Source organism: Numida meleagris, chromosome 9 (assembly GCF_002078875.1).
Source record: "Numida meleagris isolate 19003 breed g44 Domestic line chromosome 9, NumMel1.0, whole genome shotgun sequence".
Taxonomy (NCBI): domain Eukaryota; kingdom Metazoa; phylum Chordata; class Aves; order Galliformes; family Numididae; genus Numida; species Numida meleagris.
Window position 1 is genome coordinate 16850184 of NC_034417.1, and position 17784 is coordinate 16867967.

General features: G+C 40.6%; 1 protein-coding gene across 7 annotated transcripts in view; it reads right to left on the reverse strand.

Moving 5' to 3' along the window:
* The window catches only part of ADAMTS17 (ADAM metallopeptidase with thrombospondin type 1 motif 17), a 178505-nt gene that overhangs the window by 47697 nt on the left and 113024 nt on the right, over window positions 1-17784 (reverse strand). For 6 of the 7 annotated variants that reach the window (XM_021406968.1, XM_021406969.1, XM_021406966.1 and 3 more), the window contains 3 exons: window positions 9841-9961; window positions 7407-7481; window positions 2784-2864 (listed from right to left, as the gene is read on the reverse strand). In XM_021406968.1, coding sequence (XP_021262643.1) covers window positions 2784-2864; window positions 7407-7481; window positions 9841-9961 — 277 coding nt within the window. The remainder of the gene's footprint in view (window positions 1-2783; window positions 2865-7406; window positions 7482-9840; window positions 9962-17784) is intronic. The other variant, XM_021406967.1, reaches the window with a different exon arrangement.

Sequence of the window (17784 nt, forward strand, 5' to 3'; positions counted from 1 at the left end):
CTGGCATCTTGTCAGATCTTTATTTCCACCTTGGGTCCCTCCAGCTTGCATCCCAGTCTGTGGACACACACTGCCGAGGCATTTCCTGTTCAAGGTGGTTTTTAAGCATTACAGCCAGCCAAGTCAGCCAGCGTGGGTTGCCTGTAGGTGGAGGGAAATTCTTCAGGCACTGCTCCCAGCACATGGAATAACGATTCCAAATTATGCTGGGCTCAATTCCAAAGCACTGTACCCGGTTCTGAGTTGAAATAGGGCCTGATTGGGCTCAATATTGACAGCATAATCGAAATAGAAAATCCTTCCACACTCAAGCCTGGATTTACAACGTATTAACGGGCTATCAGAGTGACTGGAACTTAGTTTCCTTGATCATCTTTTTTTGGAACACTCCTGCTGCTACTCTTCACCTGAGGTTAGCAAGACATTGGGCATCTTTTCTTTGTGTCCAGTGCTCCAGATAAAACTCTGGAAAGCTCAGATTTGTTCTCCTGATTGTGAAACATAGAGCAGAAAGCATTCAGAAGCTTTCAAGTGATCAGACTACCACTTATTTGATTCAATTCTTGGTCTAAGAACTGTAGAATTTTTATCTGTCTTTACGGAATTCACACAGGGGCCAAGTCCCACTCTCAAATATATACAATCCTAATCTTCATCTGGTGGAGAAATACCTGCTTAAGTCAAGGTTACGTGGTCACAACAAAGGGCTAGCTCCACATAAGGTTCTCAGTGTTACAGTTATCTGCCAAAGACCAAGCCCCTGACAACCTGCATAAATCCCACAAAGACAAACAAAAAGCTTGGCTTCCAGAAGACAGAGTATATGCAGAGCCCAATGAAACACTGGCACTCATTGTTCTACCAGTGCTTTGCTATGTCAAACATCTTACGTGTAGGCGTAATCCTCTCCCAGCAAGCTGGCTGCAGCATTAGTAGAAACATTAGTAGCGGGGATATATGCTTCCTACCAAGTAGTAGTAGAAATGCCAATATTTTGACCCAAGGGCAGTTGAATGACATGATTTCTCCTCTTTCTTCCCTCTGAATCTGAATGGAAGAGAATAAAAGCATATTTCCCAGTGATTTTGTCAGCTTTGATGGCATCTCATGACAGAGAACCAGCAGCACTAGATCCAAAATCCTAACATACAATTGGTACGTAAATGTTTTTAGCAACTTCCAATATCCTGCTACTGGATTTTGACAACTCCTCTTGGCTGCAAAGGCGAGAATTATAAGGAAAATGCATGGAAATCAGAAACAAAGAGTCCTAGTATGAGCTTTGCTGCTGACTCCAACATAGCCACGAACAAACTTCCCCACCTGTAAAATGGGAGGGCAACAAGCTCTGTGATCCTGTCAGATTTTCTAATAACAGGACTGATCTATCCTTGGAAGGAATTCCATCTTTCAGAATGCTTTTCTATCCTAAAAACTCACAGTGTCTCCACTCTGAGAAGCTCACTTTGAGAGAACCAGAACATGCACAAGAGGAACAGTACCTAATACTTTCCAGGCTAAGCAACAGCTGGAACATGCATCTGTTCCAACCACTGCAACAAGAACATCAGGCTGTGGAAGCACTGAAGCACTGTTTGATAGGGAAGGCTTTGGTAACGAGCTCATCAAAATCAAGAAGAGCTTAGGTTTGACAATGCAAGTATCTATAAAATGCAAAAATCCATTAAACACAGGAGGAGGTGTGGGAAGAGAAGAGGATAAAGGAGAATTCCAAACATAGCTCCACAGCACAAAGAATTTAAGAGACAGCAGAAACCCCCTACTGATGCATGGCCATGCAGCTCTGAGTGTGAAAAGGATGTTTCAGTGTGTTGTGTGTTCTTCTGTGCCCTGGCCAACCTTCTTTCAATTCCCTGCTTTGCCACAGACTTCCTGCAGTGATGCAAGGTAATAGGGCATTAGCATACCTACGACTTAGTTTCCCTGGAAGTAGATTGGAGATAAAGCACTTCATCTATTCCACAGTACCGACATGGAGAGAAACACCACTAACACTGGAGACAGAGGCAGAAGACCAAACTTACAGACGTATACTATAGCTGACTAATTGCATTTTACAGATGCCCTTCCAATCCTTAATCAGAATGATTAGTAACTGGACAACTTTGCTGATAAACTCTGTCTTAAAACAACCTTATATACATATCCAAACCCTCACTCAGGGCTAAAACTTTGTTTCCTAGCAAAAAAAGGTGAAGAAATCTGTTCCTTCCAAGAGGAATGCAGAACTAGAAATGAGGAGATTGAACTCATTGTTTGGTTTGAGAAAATAGAAGCAAGGGACTAATGGCTGCAAGTAGCCCACCTCAGAATGCAGGATCAGGTCTCGAGCACAGCCGCAGGAAATGGTGCAGGCAACCTAGATGCCCTGTCCTGCCTCTGTTCCAGTCTGAGCTGGGAGCCCTCCTGTCTGCATCTCCGCTGCTTGATTCTTAAAATGTACTGTTCTCTTTCCCGCTCCTCTACAAAGTGCTGTGTGCTCCTAGCAGCTATGTTTAACACAGTTCCAAGTGCCGTTCAAAAATCCTTCAGTCTATATACATGTATTCCCTGGTCCTTCAGGTTGCACAGGGTCTTGCGAGTGTCATGTTTTATCACATCAAGCAAATATCATGAAACCAAGATGCAAAAGCAAAGACTGACTCAACACAGTCACTTCGAGACAACAACAAACCTGTCATCTTACAAGTCATTTAAGAGAAAGGTCATTTTAGCAGAGAACAGAGCTGAGTTTTGAATCAAAACATTTTTTGTCTGTTTACCCAGAAAACTGTGAGCAGGTTTATCCTCAACCACTCTGATGCGTCGGGCACCTGCAGGGATCACAGCTGCTTCGATGTAACCTACGGCAACAAAAGGGCAGAAGGATGAGAACACCCCACAGACAGGCAGAGGCATCAATCATTCAGTATCTCACCATGAAAAAATCAACTCCTGCCCAGGTTGGGGAATGGGTGGGGAACACTTCAAATGAGATCCCTGCTTTGGCAGCCAAGTTTCACTGCTGTGACTTGCATGGCTAATATTAATCATTTCATCCAGAGAAGAGGGATAGAAATGCACGTGTGCTGTTTAATTGTGACTTAAGGCTTGTGCTTGGGCCTAATTATGCAAACACCCTCTGAATCACTCTGGCTCTCCTGCAGTACTGACAGGGATGCATGAAGACTGTTACAGAGCTGATGGGAACTGTCACTGTTGGAAACAACACTGCCCATCACAAACCAGACATCTGTAATGTGAAATGCAGTTTCTGATAGATGCTCCTGTTGTCTCCTCTTAAAAACAAACAAAGAAAAACCAACAGCAAAAACCCTGCTCAAGGCTATGATCAGCACCTGAGAGAACTCCGCTCCATAAAACATTTGGATGATGCTAAAACTAAACAGAAGGAATTAGTAGGACAACTGGGGAAAAATAAATTTGTTTTCACTTGCGCATTAGCTTTATAAAAATGTTCTGGAGGATATAATGGTTAATGGGCTCCTTGCACTGGGCTGCTAAACAGAATTCCACAACTAGGATTTAATGCAACACCAGAGCTGAAAGTTTGTCAAGGATTGACCACCTCTAAGTGCTGCCAGCAGAAGCACATGCCAAATTAGACCATCTGACATGGTAGGGAAGTTTTTACAGCACCCCATCATATTTTTATGGAATTCTCTTGGCTTTTATCTTTCTGAAACTCTTGGCCTCTTCACGCTTCATTCAACAACCAGTAATATGACGTAATTATACTACTTTTCACTAACAGAATAACAGTAAAAATAATAAGGAGCTAGAAAGAAACGTAGCTTATTTTCACCCACCACAGAGTCATGTGGAGTTACGTACTCGTTCCATGGGGTGGAAGTGGTGCCTTTAAACTAAAAAGCTGAGGAACATTAGGGCCTGTTTCAATGGCCTGCGAGTCAGGGAGAGATTTTCCACTGGCTTCATTGGACTCTGAATCAGATCCCTGTAAATGACACTAATCTCATCACAACCATGATTTGATTCGTTCTAATTGGCCACCCACTTGACACTGCAGTATATTACTTGGCACATCTTTTGGATTACTGTTCTCCCTTTTCTTTTAGATGCTAAGCAGCTTATTCTGCATGTCCTCTTATCTCCCCCCTCCCTTTTTTTTTCTTGGCTTTATAAAGGGCTGTACGAAGCTCTCCTGTGTCAGCCCTGCCATTATGGAAATCAGGGATGACTTGAGTAATAGGTTGGAGAAATGGCTCCTCTAATAGCAATGTTTGGGAAGCTATTTTAGAGACAAGTGCAGTCGAAAGGCCATGCTTCTCCTGCACTGGTATGAGAAGCTTTGAAGAAGGATGCTGATAACCTCATGCATCTCAGGACTAACTCATTCCCTTGCCACAATGATATGAAGTAGACGAGGACTTTAGATCCCAGACAGCAGACTTTTTTCTATCTCTCTGAACAAGTATTGTCCTATCAATAAGGCCTTGGGTTTTATGAGGGTCATTGGATGGATAGATGATTTGAGCTAGACTCAGTTCCTCTTTCCCCAGTTGTTTTATGTGAATTACTCGTATTATTTGACCCTTCAGTTCAGTCTTTTTTGCACTTTTCCTCCTTACTTCTCTCTTACTCAAGATATCTCAGAAATAGTCAGCCCTTGTGGGAAAAAACAGAAAGAGGGACAGCAGATCTGCAAACCATATCTGGGCAGAGAGGTCAAAGCAGTGGCTCCCCATCTGCGATTACAGAGTAGGCTTCACTGGGAACAATCATTACTTCCAGGGTGAGCTCTTAAATGCAATACGGAAATCTGTCATAAAATCAAAGCAAACAGATGTTGGATTTTACTCTAGTCATTGCCAGGAGTTGTTTTTTCATCAGCTGAGATACCAAATTACAGTCAAAACAAAGTGTTCCAGAAGTCAAACATCCTCGCTGCTCCCCATGCATCTGCATATAAACCCGATCGAGAATTACCACCAGACATGAGCACACAGCAAAGACATGATTCATAACAGTCTATCACAGGAAAATAGGCCCTATGACACATCTGAACACCCCTGTTAGGAAGCCAGTTTGGAACATGCCCAAGTTTCAGGTAATATAACGTACCTACAAGGGTACTATTTACTTATTTATATTTTACATTGCTTGCCAGATATGAATGCCCAGAGCTAAATCATTCAAGGGCTAAATGCAAAGTTACACAGAACTTAGTGGAAAGCCTGCCACTGACTTCAGTGAACTCTGGGTCTGTCCCCTGACCTGGCACAGTCAAAAGTGTCACTGCTTTAGACGTGAGCGAGCTATGGAGCCGTGCTTGAAGTTCAGCTAGTGTCATAAATACACTCTAATTTCATCACTGTGTCATGAGAGAAACACCACGTGAAAAAGCTGACTTTTATGTTACTTTTTACAATGGTAAATAGTGGAGTATAAGCTATTAATAGGGTATTAGTTCTGGAGACTGTTTAGTTTGGTCTTATACCAGATTTTTCTCCTCATGTAATTTCTTATCCTGACTGATGCCTTTGGGGGGTTGTATTCACAGCTCCTGAATAAGAAGAAACATACTATGTTAAATCACTGAGATCATGTGGCAGAAACCTGACTGCTGACTCTTAGTTTTCCTTTAGTGAAATGTGAACCAATTTGCAGTTGTATGAATCTGACAAGTCCTTTCAGAGATGAAGCAGAATTCTTGGGCATGTACCAAAAGAAGAATCTTGACACTCTCAGTCATTCCTTCTAGTAATATTGTGAGTTAGGGGTCAAATCTTACTGCAAACAAACTACACACCATCCATGCAAATTTGCCCCAGCTACAAGTTCAGATCACTACCACTGCTCCAATCTGGACCTTAGAGTGACCGTGACACTGCTGGTCACACAATAATCCAGGTCTTCGAGATAACTGCACCAGAAAACAACTCCATTGTTTTCCAGGCACGTTTTATTAAGCTATCACTGCAGATTGCCAGAAAGATTATCAAGTGTTAGCTAGTAAGACAAAAAAAATCTCAAGAGTTGGCTTAGAGTCAAGAAGTCTCAAAGATCTGTTAGGTCTTAGGATAATTGTCTGCAATGCCGGAGTTCGCAAGGTTGGGCTTAAAGTTCTTCAAATGAGGAATTGGTTAAAGACTGATGAGATTTGGCAACTATCAGGTAATATTTCTAGTAATTTCATCCATAAATCAGCCTGTTAAGATGAAGCTTTGAAAGTACAACAGGAGAACTTCATTATTTGATAATTTATAGTGCTGTATGCAGTATACTCCACCTTGGGAACAGTTACTTTGGCACACACCAATCTTTCTGGTCAATCTGCATTACATCAGTGTCTCAGGAATGTAAGACCGTGATTGAAGCAAATCCTAGATACAAATTACGTGGTGTAACTCGTATTAGGAGAGACACCAGAACAAAGAGGTGGCTTTGTCATCAAGGAGATTAATACGTGAACAGTGGCTACTGTATCTTCATTTAAATGCTGGAGAGATTTGCAAGAGGAAAGCAGTTCACACAGGGAAATCCATTGTTAGCCACTGTTATTATTCCCAGAATGAAGACAAAGTTTAGTATGAACTTCAGAATGTCACTGATCTACTGCAAACCTGGTTTCCCATTGACATCTCAGCAAAAGACAGACTTCTGAGGTTAAGGAGAAATTATCCCATGGCTGAAAGTACTGATATCTCTAGGCACTGTACCTTCATATCTTATCCCTGCACACACGTGACAACTACGTATGAGAAAGCCAACTGTTCTCTGTCCATTATCAGATATCATGGAAGTGCTTAGAACAAAGATCTTAGGGTAGAGGCCAAGGAAACTAAACTACCCTGTCTACCTGCTGGTCATGGCCAGCAGAGCATCCCTAATATTTTAGGGATGAGTACCAGGTAGGCATTTTAGTTTCCATTGCCCTTCCCACCCTGCACATTTTACTGAGTGGCAGTTTTTGCAGTGGAGTGGAAATACGTCCAGTGGTAATCATACATCCATTTTCTGAGCAGCTGTGATGATTCTCTCTTGCTGTTATCTTGAGGGTAATTCCTTCATTGACACCTGTCCACTTCCAGCCATGGGATAGCTTGTCTGGAGGAAAATAATTTCACTGGGGAGCCATGGATAGATTTCAAAGCCTCCTACCATTGCTTCAGCATTGGCAGCTAGAATTTAACTCGCATGTTCTGCTAAAACTCTTGTAGGACGCCCCAAGGGCTCTAAAAGGGAAGAATCTGTACTTGGTATCTTTAAAAAACAAACTAACTAGTAAAAGGTCTTGAAGTTTATCCATGGCTTTTGATACCAATCTCCCCATTAAATTCAACCAAAAGAAGACAAAGGACCAACACCAAAGGATGTCACCAATACCCACTGACACTGCAAACAGCATTCAAGAAGCTTACACGAGAAGCACTTGGGAACAGCCTTTGCCTTTGCCATCACACATGTGGAAACCTTCTTACAATGACTATTGGTTACTAAGAAACAGAAATGAGTTGGCATGGGTTTAGTTCAGTTAACAGGGCTTGACAACATAATTTGCAATCACAGGAAACATAGGGACCAACCCCACAGTCAGTGGAGTTCCACATGTAGAGCTGCTGTGGCTATGGCCCAAAGGCAGCAGCTGCACTTCACAAAACAGATACCACTCCAAAACGATCAATATATTGATATTCGAAGGTTATCTTCTGAAATAATAAATTAGCATACTTAACACAGTGTGTTGGCCTTCACTTGGGCAGCACCAAGCTTGTGGGCATTTATCACTGACCTGTGCAATCACTTGCAAATTCAAAACCTGAATTCACATTATGTATTCTTGCTCCACCAAAAGACTGTCAGATTTTTGTACATATTTGCTGAAGTGCTGATTTAAAGAAAAAAGACCATTTTCTTGTTCAGTCACGATACCTCAGATCTAACACTGGAGCTTTGCTTACTGCATGGATTCAGTAACTTAATCTGAGGACCTGATTCTGTAAAACACCAATATATGAACATAAATTGATGGGACTAACTCTCAATGCATAAAATGTTTGCAGAACTGGGGCTGGGAATTGTAAGTGAAAATCTATTTTCAGTTTTTAACATAGAAGAAACCCCAAAGCAGGAAAATAAGAACAGTGACTAATTAAGAGTGTAATTTTTTTTTTCATTTTAAGTAAGCTACAATTTTCATTAAAAAAACATTCCTTTACAAAATAAAAAGCAAAGATGATTTCCAATCTAGAAGATGACTATTTGGCACTTACTGGATGGTTTTAAAGCTGTTCCTGCAAAACAATATGATTTTTACAGTTGAAATGAGGAACTTCTTCAATCATTTCCATCAAATGCAAACGTCTCGATAAAAGTAGGTGAAAATTAACTCGGACAAAAGAGTCAAAGGCAGTAATGCAGAAAATCATTCAGCAGGTTGGCCTAGCAATGTAACAACACAAATGTGCTCCAGAAAGACATGGTAGAGGTGGAAAATCCTACCTGCACCTCACAGATAAGGAGGAAGAGGGTGCAGAAGAAAAGGTCAACGAACAAAATTAGAGACTCAGAATTCAGTGCTGAGACCTTGATTCAAGGAAGCTACTAAGCACTTATGCTGCTTTAATTAATTAAACAGAATTGAAGTGTGTGGTTAAATGAAATTTATTTCTATGTACTTTACTGTGCTGTCCTGGAGAAACACATTTTGAATGCATTTCCACATAGAAAAATGGGAATTCTGCATTTACTGAATGTGAAATTATTTTTTCTGGACAATTCCTTCCTCCTGGAGGAGCTTGCAAGTCCTGAAACTGACTTTCCCTGCCTTTGCCTGATAAGGATGAGTGATAACACATTTCTCAGAAGTGCAGAAGAGAAACTCTGGAACAAAGACTAATTCAAATACCAAGCTGTATATACATTAACGTTTAACAAGAGAGGGAAAAGTCTTAAGTCTGATCAGAAGCTTTTTTTATCTTATAGTGGATGCTATTGCTGGCAGGGTTTCAGTAATAATATTCAGAGGAGAGGCCTTTTTTATTTAGCTGAGATATACTGATTATAGAATGAATCATCTGTAGCATACAATGCACAGCATTCAGAGCTCCCAAAGAGCTCAAAGATGGTGCTGAAATCAGACTTCCCTCCACTGGAGAATATACTATGATTTTATCTGTTATTTAAAAATCAACAGCACCAGTAGCATTCAAAATGAGAAATACAACTTCATTCTGAATTTCAGACAGAGGAAATGGCTGGTATCTGTACAACTGAATAAGAGACAGAATATCATCACTGAACTGAGTGTTCGGTGTTCCCAGCTAGATTTTGTTTTTTTAAATGAAAAATATTTTGGAACTTGCACAGCCTCATTATGTCTGATCCTGACAAGTTCCCAGCAATCTCAACTCACCATCTAACGAGAGGCTCAGCAAATGATAAGACTGATTGCTGATTATCTATCCTTGGATATCTAGTTACGCATAAGCAGGACTAGGGACAAGCCAGTATTCTCATTCTTGCGTGTCTTTTCAGTGATTCCTCATCACACACTTTTACAGAACATTTCCTAGCAGCACAACTGGTTGAAAGTGAGAAAAATCAGAGAACCCAATGGTGTTAGACCCCTACGCATCGTCTGCAAGAGTAGGATGTCATGAACATTACGAAGTTTTTATGGTCTCATACATCAAAAATCATGCAATTTTAGAGAACAGTTGCCCTCTTTTATGTTGATCAGCACAGGTGTGTTAAATGCTATCCTAGAAGAAGAGCTATTACTGCCTCTCTTAACTCTCCTCAGGCAGTTAAGAGAATCTCCACTCTACTGAAATGCTGCTGAGGGTTACTCACCCATCCCCTTCATGTGGTTGAAGTCGCCTTTCACCACTTTACAGGTTTTGCCATCGCCACTGCAGATTCCACAGCGATCCTCTTTGGCAGCTGACCCAATGATTCCATCGCAGCCAATTTTCTAATGACAACAACCAGAGGTCCCCATTATTTTGCTTGCAAGGTTAAAGTATCTCTAAACATTGATGTCAAGACTAAGATAGACACCTGACTGAAAATCTGAACAGGAAGAGAATGCTGTGAATCAACCGAGCACTCATTTGGAACAGCACTGAGTTGGTTATTTAGCAAATTCTGTCCCTAAGAGCATGTATTTTGCAAGACATTACTGAAGAGAGTTTCCACAAACAATAATTTTTCCAGATATCATCAGATATTTCACACTAATCTACACTAACTTGCTTCAAAAACATGGGAGATTAGAATGATGCTAAATGTTTGTATAGCAATTTCTATCTGAGGAACTAAAGACATACCAGAGATAAGAACTACTACTTTGATACTTAGCGTAGAGAAAAATGTGACTTACTTAAATGGTAGTTAACTCAAGTAACCAAAATCTTGGTGCTAGATCTTCACTTCACAAAAATTTAGAGCGCCGTTATAAGTTCCAGTGCACTCAGCTCTGATTGCGCATTTGCAATACCTGAAATAAGATCTCACCAATCATATAGCTCAAGGTACGTGCAATGCAAAAAAACTTCAGTGGAAGCAAGTCAGATTTCTATACAGCCAATAAGTACCACGTGATATTCCCAGATGCTTGCACTGTCTGTACTGAGCTTTGACATTCACTTGTAAAAAACAGCAAATGATATACCTAAAACTTCATTTCAAGTGGTATTTTCATAATTTTCTATACCTACCAAAACCGTTATCAATAAAAATCTGCAGCCTTGCTTCAGAGGCAAGTATTACTAGAATAGTCACAGTACTCTCCCTGTAGCTACAGAGATTGCCATGGTAAGCTTACTTACTCACAAACCACTGAAAGATTGTGATGGTGAGTACTGCACATTTGTAGATCTAGAAGTCAATAAGATTAAATTACAGTGTGATCAGACATCATGTTAACATCGTGATTAGTCTGTTTGAATTGTGTTTCTGTCCATGTAAGACTCAAAATTATCAGTAACTCACTCTATACTATGACCTTCTACTGACATAAGAGTTCTAATTCTGCAAGTTATTAGCAGAGATTCTACCATAAGGTGAAGATTCATTCTTTGTAGATAAACAGTTCCTTGGGAAATGAGTCAGCAGAATTGTCATTAACAACCCTTATTTGACCAAGGCTGTCGTGTCACTCCCTTCCTTATCTTCTTATAATAAAGCCAGTTGGAGAGATATCTCAGGGAACAATCACAGCATAACCAACATTTTGAAAAACAGGGTAAGTGGAGAAAGACTAAGAGAACTCCAATGTCTTTTTCCGAGGCTGCTTGCATGTAAGCAATGTAATTTGGACCTGAACTAAAACATTCTCCTTATTTCAGAAGACACGGATCACTGCCTAAGTCCAGATGTATTTCAGGGATCAAAGATGGCCAACATTCAGACACATTCTGATGCACTGTCTGTCAACACAAATCATTACAGACAGATAAAAGCTGAGAAAGGATAATCATTCTTAAATACGTAAACATACACAAGTGAAATGCTGCTCATTAAGTAGGACATCATATAAATTGTTGGACAAGGAGTATAGAAAAAATTGTATAAATGGGTGTTAAGTCAAGTTGAAGATGATCATCGAGCAGTTTCAGTTCTTAGGGCTAAACTTCACACCCACGTCCAACAAATAATTGTGGGATATTGAGTATGATTCTGCCCCAAAACAGAAGGATGACCCAGCTGATCTCCTTCCAGGAAAATAAATATGATTTATTAATGGGCTTGCTGAAAGGCAGCTGGAAATACATGCCTGACTACCACCCTGCTGAGATACTGGAACGGCTGTGTTTAATTTAAGGCTCTTGCGCTATCTTTTATTGTACTGCATTGTTATTAGCACTATGTGAGCACACAAATGAATAAAAGGAATATAATGAGTGTTGAACCACACTTACTTCCAGTTCTACAGGAGGAGTCTGTAGGACTACAATGGAGGCATGCAGAGAATAGGGAGTCAGCAATCACATGCTTTGCATTTATGCTGCAGCTTCCCAGTTAACATAAACCAGTGCAAGTCAGCACAGCCTCTGAAAGAGTAAGTCCCCCTTATTTTGACACTGGGGCTCAAGATAAGCCATTTCTTCCCACATTTACTAAGTCATTGCCACACTTCAATTTGAGAGATCCTCTCTGAGGACGGGGAAAGCGCACCTGGTGAATCCACAAATACACTCTCCAAAACATTTCCTGTTTTTTACCTTTATCTTTCATCCCTACCAGTGGAAGAAATAAAAATGACCCCTGAAGTGTTCCTTTTGGAGACAGCCTCCTCCCATCCGCCAGGTAAACTCTGCCTGTCAATCCTAGGCTTAATCATTAAGGCCTCTGTCAGATTTGGGCCAGGAAACAGCTTCTTGCAAAGGAAAACTTCTAGGAGTATAGAAGAGTTTTCTTTCTTGGCTTCAAGACGAAAATTGGAGCATTTTTGCTACTTCATGGAGTAAAAATACTTTGGAAGCACTTTACTCTTGTCTACGTAAACATTAGAGCCCATTTTCCCCTCCCAAAGCCTTCCAATCAGTTCCAAAGTAAAAACATATTTAATAACAGCACATAATGAAACAGCTTTTGTTACGATTTGACAACGGGTTTCCAAAAGCTCTGAAGTCATTTAGAAATACATTACAGTGACCACCTCAGTCACTTGGACGCTTTGAAAACTCCACACATTGAAAACATTTCCAGCCTTGCTTGCAACAAGTGGCAAAGAAGAGGAGATGGGGCTGGAAGGCCAAGGAAGCAAAACACAGTAAGCATCAGCCTTCCTGGGAGAGAGATCTCCAGCCTCCCTCTAGGTGAGAAGGCTGCTGACATTCCAGCACGAGGAGCCAGAGGCTAAAGCCTGAGCCCCACCAGACCTGGAGGAGGATCTCTCAAGTCTGTACATTATCAGCTTTTCACTGAGATTACACCGTGTGCTGTATGTATTATATAGTTAATCATTTAAATGGATATGGACTTCCTCAACCTGCAGAAGGCTTTCAAAAATGTGAGGGATTAATAAATAGTATGCAAAGGGCAAGTTACGCTGCTCTGAACTCAAGTGTTCATAGCACAGAAACTATCCCTTGAATCCTAAGTAGCTCATGCTAGTTATTTGATCTTTATCACCTCTAACTGACTCTGCACTGCTTGCTGTTCAGTCCAGCATACTGGACAAGGTAAGGTGATTTTTTTTTTTTTTTTTTTAATAAGAAGCAGTAGAGCAGAAAGGGGAAACTTTACATCCTGAAGAAAGATAGACCTTGCAAACAGCATCCTGTGTGCTTTCTGACCCAAGAGTTATCCTGCAGGTTAGCAGATCGAATCCATGAATAAGTACACCCAGCACTGGCTGGATACTTTCGGTTTCAGCAGTCTTGAACAGAGTGGTAAGAAGAGAAGCATTTCTCTTTTTCTGCCAGGATGATCCATTCAGGAATGAGCAGGGTATTTGGAGCTCTACTATATTCAGAAGGAAGAATAAAAAATAAACAGCTAGCTTGATATAGCCACCAAGTGTTTGCTGAGAGGAGTTTGTGCAGGTATCCACCACTGCCAGCCATGTTCTTGGACTCATGGAACTTCACTGTGCTGTCTGACATGGAGTTGGACAGTGACATCCTTAACTTCGGCAAAAGTGATGATGCTGGTATCACCAAGGAGTTCCAGTTCCTGCCTGTGCTAGCTGTTGAAAGCTAACAGTGCTGTAGTGCTGCTAAAACCAGCATGAGACAAAGAGGAAGCAGGTTTTAAACCAAAGCCAATCCCTTGCCCATATTAAAATATGAAGTGCTGGCAGGAAATTTCAAGATAGATTTTTCGGGCTTCAACTACTCAGCACTGACAGTGATAACTACATCCACAGATTTCTTAATGATTTTCAACTCAGTCAGTCTCCTACTCTGACATCGTGTTTTGTAACTAGTGACTGACCTTTAAATTGGCAGGTAATTGCATGTTCACTGAGCCAAAAGCCTGAAATCCATTCTCTCTGAGATGATACCTCAGTCCACACTTCCTTCTCTCCCTCCCCCTTCTCATTTTTGTAATTAAACATCTGAAAATACTGCTTGTTGGGTGGTATTTCCAGCTTCGGTCATTGCTGGCTCCAGCATAGGAAAACTCCTCCTGTTGAGTGCACATCATTTGGGCTCTTCTGTGTGAACTATTTTCTGTACTGCTTGGCTATTTTAACGATATTTTTATTCGTATTGTGAACAGTTGTGCAAAAACTCAATTGATACAGCCTGTGTGAATATGTTTTGCTACATAAACACAATTATTTTTGTTAAATACACCCACCCTGTTTAAGAAATGACATTGTAGGCTCCCAGACTGTAATGCTTCCCATATGCTGAGCTAGCTAGCTGTCTCAATGGATCAAATGTAAATATTGATGCAACATGTGCCATTTTACAAATTAATCATGTACAGAGCATGGTGGTTATGACAGATTCATCTGTGCTGCCAACTTTTTGTCCAAAGTATCCAGTGTCCATTGATACCTCAGGGGATGGACCACATGAAACAGGAATGTACATATGTGAGCAACTGATATTCAGATCTCAGGGAAAGAGAATTTTTATTTGCTTTAAACATGATTTGTGGATAATTATGGGTATCTGTCAGGATTTGTACAGGAGAGCGAGCCTAGATCTCTAATAAGGCAGTTCATCTCTAAGTTACTTGTCTTTCTGTTTCACAACAAATCTTGTCTTATAGATTGGAGTCAACATAAAAGTTTGTTTTGAAAACACTGTCTTGGATTATATCTGAATCAGAGTAGTGCTGCTAGAACGGGAGATAGGCACTACTTATTTTATATTGTTATCCACGTTAGACACACAATGATGCTCATTGAATCTGTGCTTAGATGTCTTAGCAGTTCATGATAATGCTACATAAAGTTATTCCTGATAACTACTTTTCCACATACAAAGCTTGAAGGCTTACATGTCGAAATCCCTATGTTTTGGCATCAAAGCAGACTACATGAGTCAGCATGAAAATAATACAAAGCACCTTCCTGCCCAGAGACTTTTCCCATCCCAGGGACTGGTTTGCTTCTGATTTTTGGCCACTTTCTCTAGCAATCCTTTTCTGATCCTTCTACATCAGGTTCATGGACACCTCAAACCTGACTCTACCTCGCCTCTGCCCTGGTTTGTACAATTATCAACAGGCTGCAAATACCAGAGGACTTTACATCAACTACTCGTTCTTTAAAAGTGGCATCTATCATGTCAGTTCTGAATGAGAAACTAATATATATTTAGCAGTGTATGATATATACAGCCTCCCTTCTGTTCAATTCTTGAACGCTAAAGCCGCAAGGACAAAGTAAAGCCTCCAAGGTATTTAAACATGAACTGGTTATTATATGGTCTGCATGGGTTAACACAGAAGAAAAATAGTGGGAAAACAGCATGATTTTTCATATCCCACTGTAAAGTACATGAAAAAATAGTGAGATACCAAAAACATCTTGTGTTTTGTTGCTGTGCCCTGCTCAGCAAAAACCCCAGCAGTCTTTCTAGGATTACACTGGTACAGACATAGGAACTGAGAAAAGAGCAGTTATACAGTAGGTATCTAAGGTTCAAATAATCCCTCTAGTCTTTGTGAACAATACCAAACAGTTTATCGAAGTACAGCACAGAGCCAGGCTGTAGGAAGACAAGCTACTCAGTCTGGAACATCTTGTACCACAGTTTATAATTCAGGAATACAAATAATACATGGAAAATCATCAAATGAGGAAGCAAAGCCAGAACTGCATGCATCAATCAAATGCAAAACATGGGTACTAAGTATGTTAGAAAAGCATTTGCCAACAATAGGTCCCAGTAGACAACTGCAATTTATCCCCTTCCACTTGTGGCCCTCTCCTGACACTCTGTCCACCCAATCTGCAAAGACTATTCTGAAAATGTGTCCATTTTCAAATTTATGCTTGTCTTTCAGACTGTATTACAATCATTTTTGGAAGAAAGTCATTCTATAGCATTTTTACTGTGCCAGGACAGCCAAACACGGGGTTTGACAACACTGAAGGGACTGTAGATTCACCAGCAAGTTAAAAGGAGCCATGACACAGCAAAACATTAATGAGAAAACTCTAGATAGAACCTAAACATCTTCACCTTTTATGTTATTAAATCACAGCAAAGACTGCCTTTGATCTCTAGCCAGGGTCTGCTGTACAAGACCTTACATTACATCCTGAAGCATAATCTGTAGTCTGCACTGGAAAGTTCTTATGCTATCACGAGTCTCTGAATAATCCTCCTTTGAAAAAAGCCAGCACAAAGTCATGTGCGTCACAACAGTCAGCTGAGCAGCTTGTCTTCTCTCCACACCACTGTTTTGTGGCATCTAACACCTTTTTTAGCTCTACTTCAGCCAGCAGTTTACTTCTAGCATGAGCAGCATAACAGAACGAAGAACTGTAAGAGGTCAGAGAGCACAGGGTTTCCATGAATGTTGTCTCATGAAATGTGCACTGAGTAGCCTGGAGGGAAAACAAAAACCTCAGGAAATCTTCTCTCCGAAAGCCACTGGGAGAGAAATAGGAGAAGATAAAAGCAGTCTGGGGTGCAGTTCGTCCTGCATTACCCTATCTTCACCAAGACTATAATCTCCATAGCAGAGAAAGAAAACCATGAAAGAAGGCAAGAGAGAGATTGCAGAGTTCTCCAGCCTGTTACAGATCTTCCATCTCTGAAAGACTCCAGAAGAAAATAAATTCTCCTTGCTAGAAGACAATTTGCATTTCAAAAAGAAGAGATCAAATACCTATATGAACACTGCATCTTGTACCAGAAGATGGTAAAGATAAGTGCATTTTCTTTTCCTCTGCAGTATCTCTTCTAATGGCATAACTTTATAACACTATCCTCAATTTTTCACACCAACTCCTGGAGCTCTTACATAGTTTTTGTCTGGTCCTCATGCTGGCAAACTTCTACAGCTATCACGAATGAAATGCACATCCCAAAAGGCAACTCTAATAAACAAAGACAGGATAAAATCGAATAAAGACCTCAGGATTTATCTCAAAGACAAAGAGCAAAACTATAAAAAATTATGGGTGACTTAGGAATTTCTGTGCTAAATGTAGGGCTGACTTTGCTCTGTTCTATTGCCTCTCTGAATGACCACAGCATTAATGAAGTTTACTTGATCCAGCTGCCTTCAGGTGCAAGTGGTAAATACTGCTACTTACCATGATTTTGCTTCAGAGACAGCGTGGCTTACACAAGAACATTTAATTCACACTGTTTAGACTGGAGCTCAGCTCATGGATTTAAAATGAAGCTGTAAGAAGGTCACAACGTACAATGAAAGAAAGGCTCTCCACCCTTTAATGTCCAACTCCAGTTAGGGTATGCTGAGGCTGCAAAGAACCTATTCCTGCTTCCCTTCTCAAAACCCTACTCTCCTTGAAAGAACAGATGAACACAGCAAAGAGAAACCGAATTCCTTTTTCCAACAACAGTGCGTGAGTTTCATGTAGGAGCAAACACTGCTGAAGGGAAGAGAGCTACTACATTGCCTGGACTAAATGTTCACAGGCAATGGATACTGCTAATATGCCTGTTACTCTGGCAAAGTATCATTCCTGCCTTTGAGAGCCTCTAACTGCATGGATTACACAAGAAAATAAATAACAGCAGTACCACCCTCTGATTTCAGCACTTATTCTGTACTCCAGACCTCCCGCCATGCTTGTTGCAAGGCTTTGTCTACACCGGGTAAAAAAAAAAAATGAGAAGAGTAATTAAATGA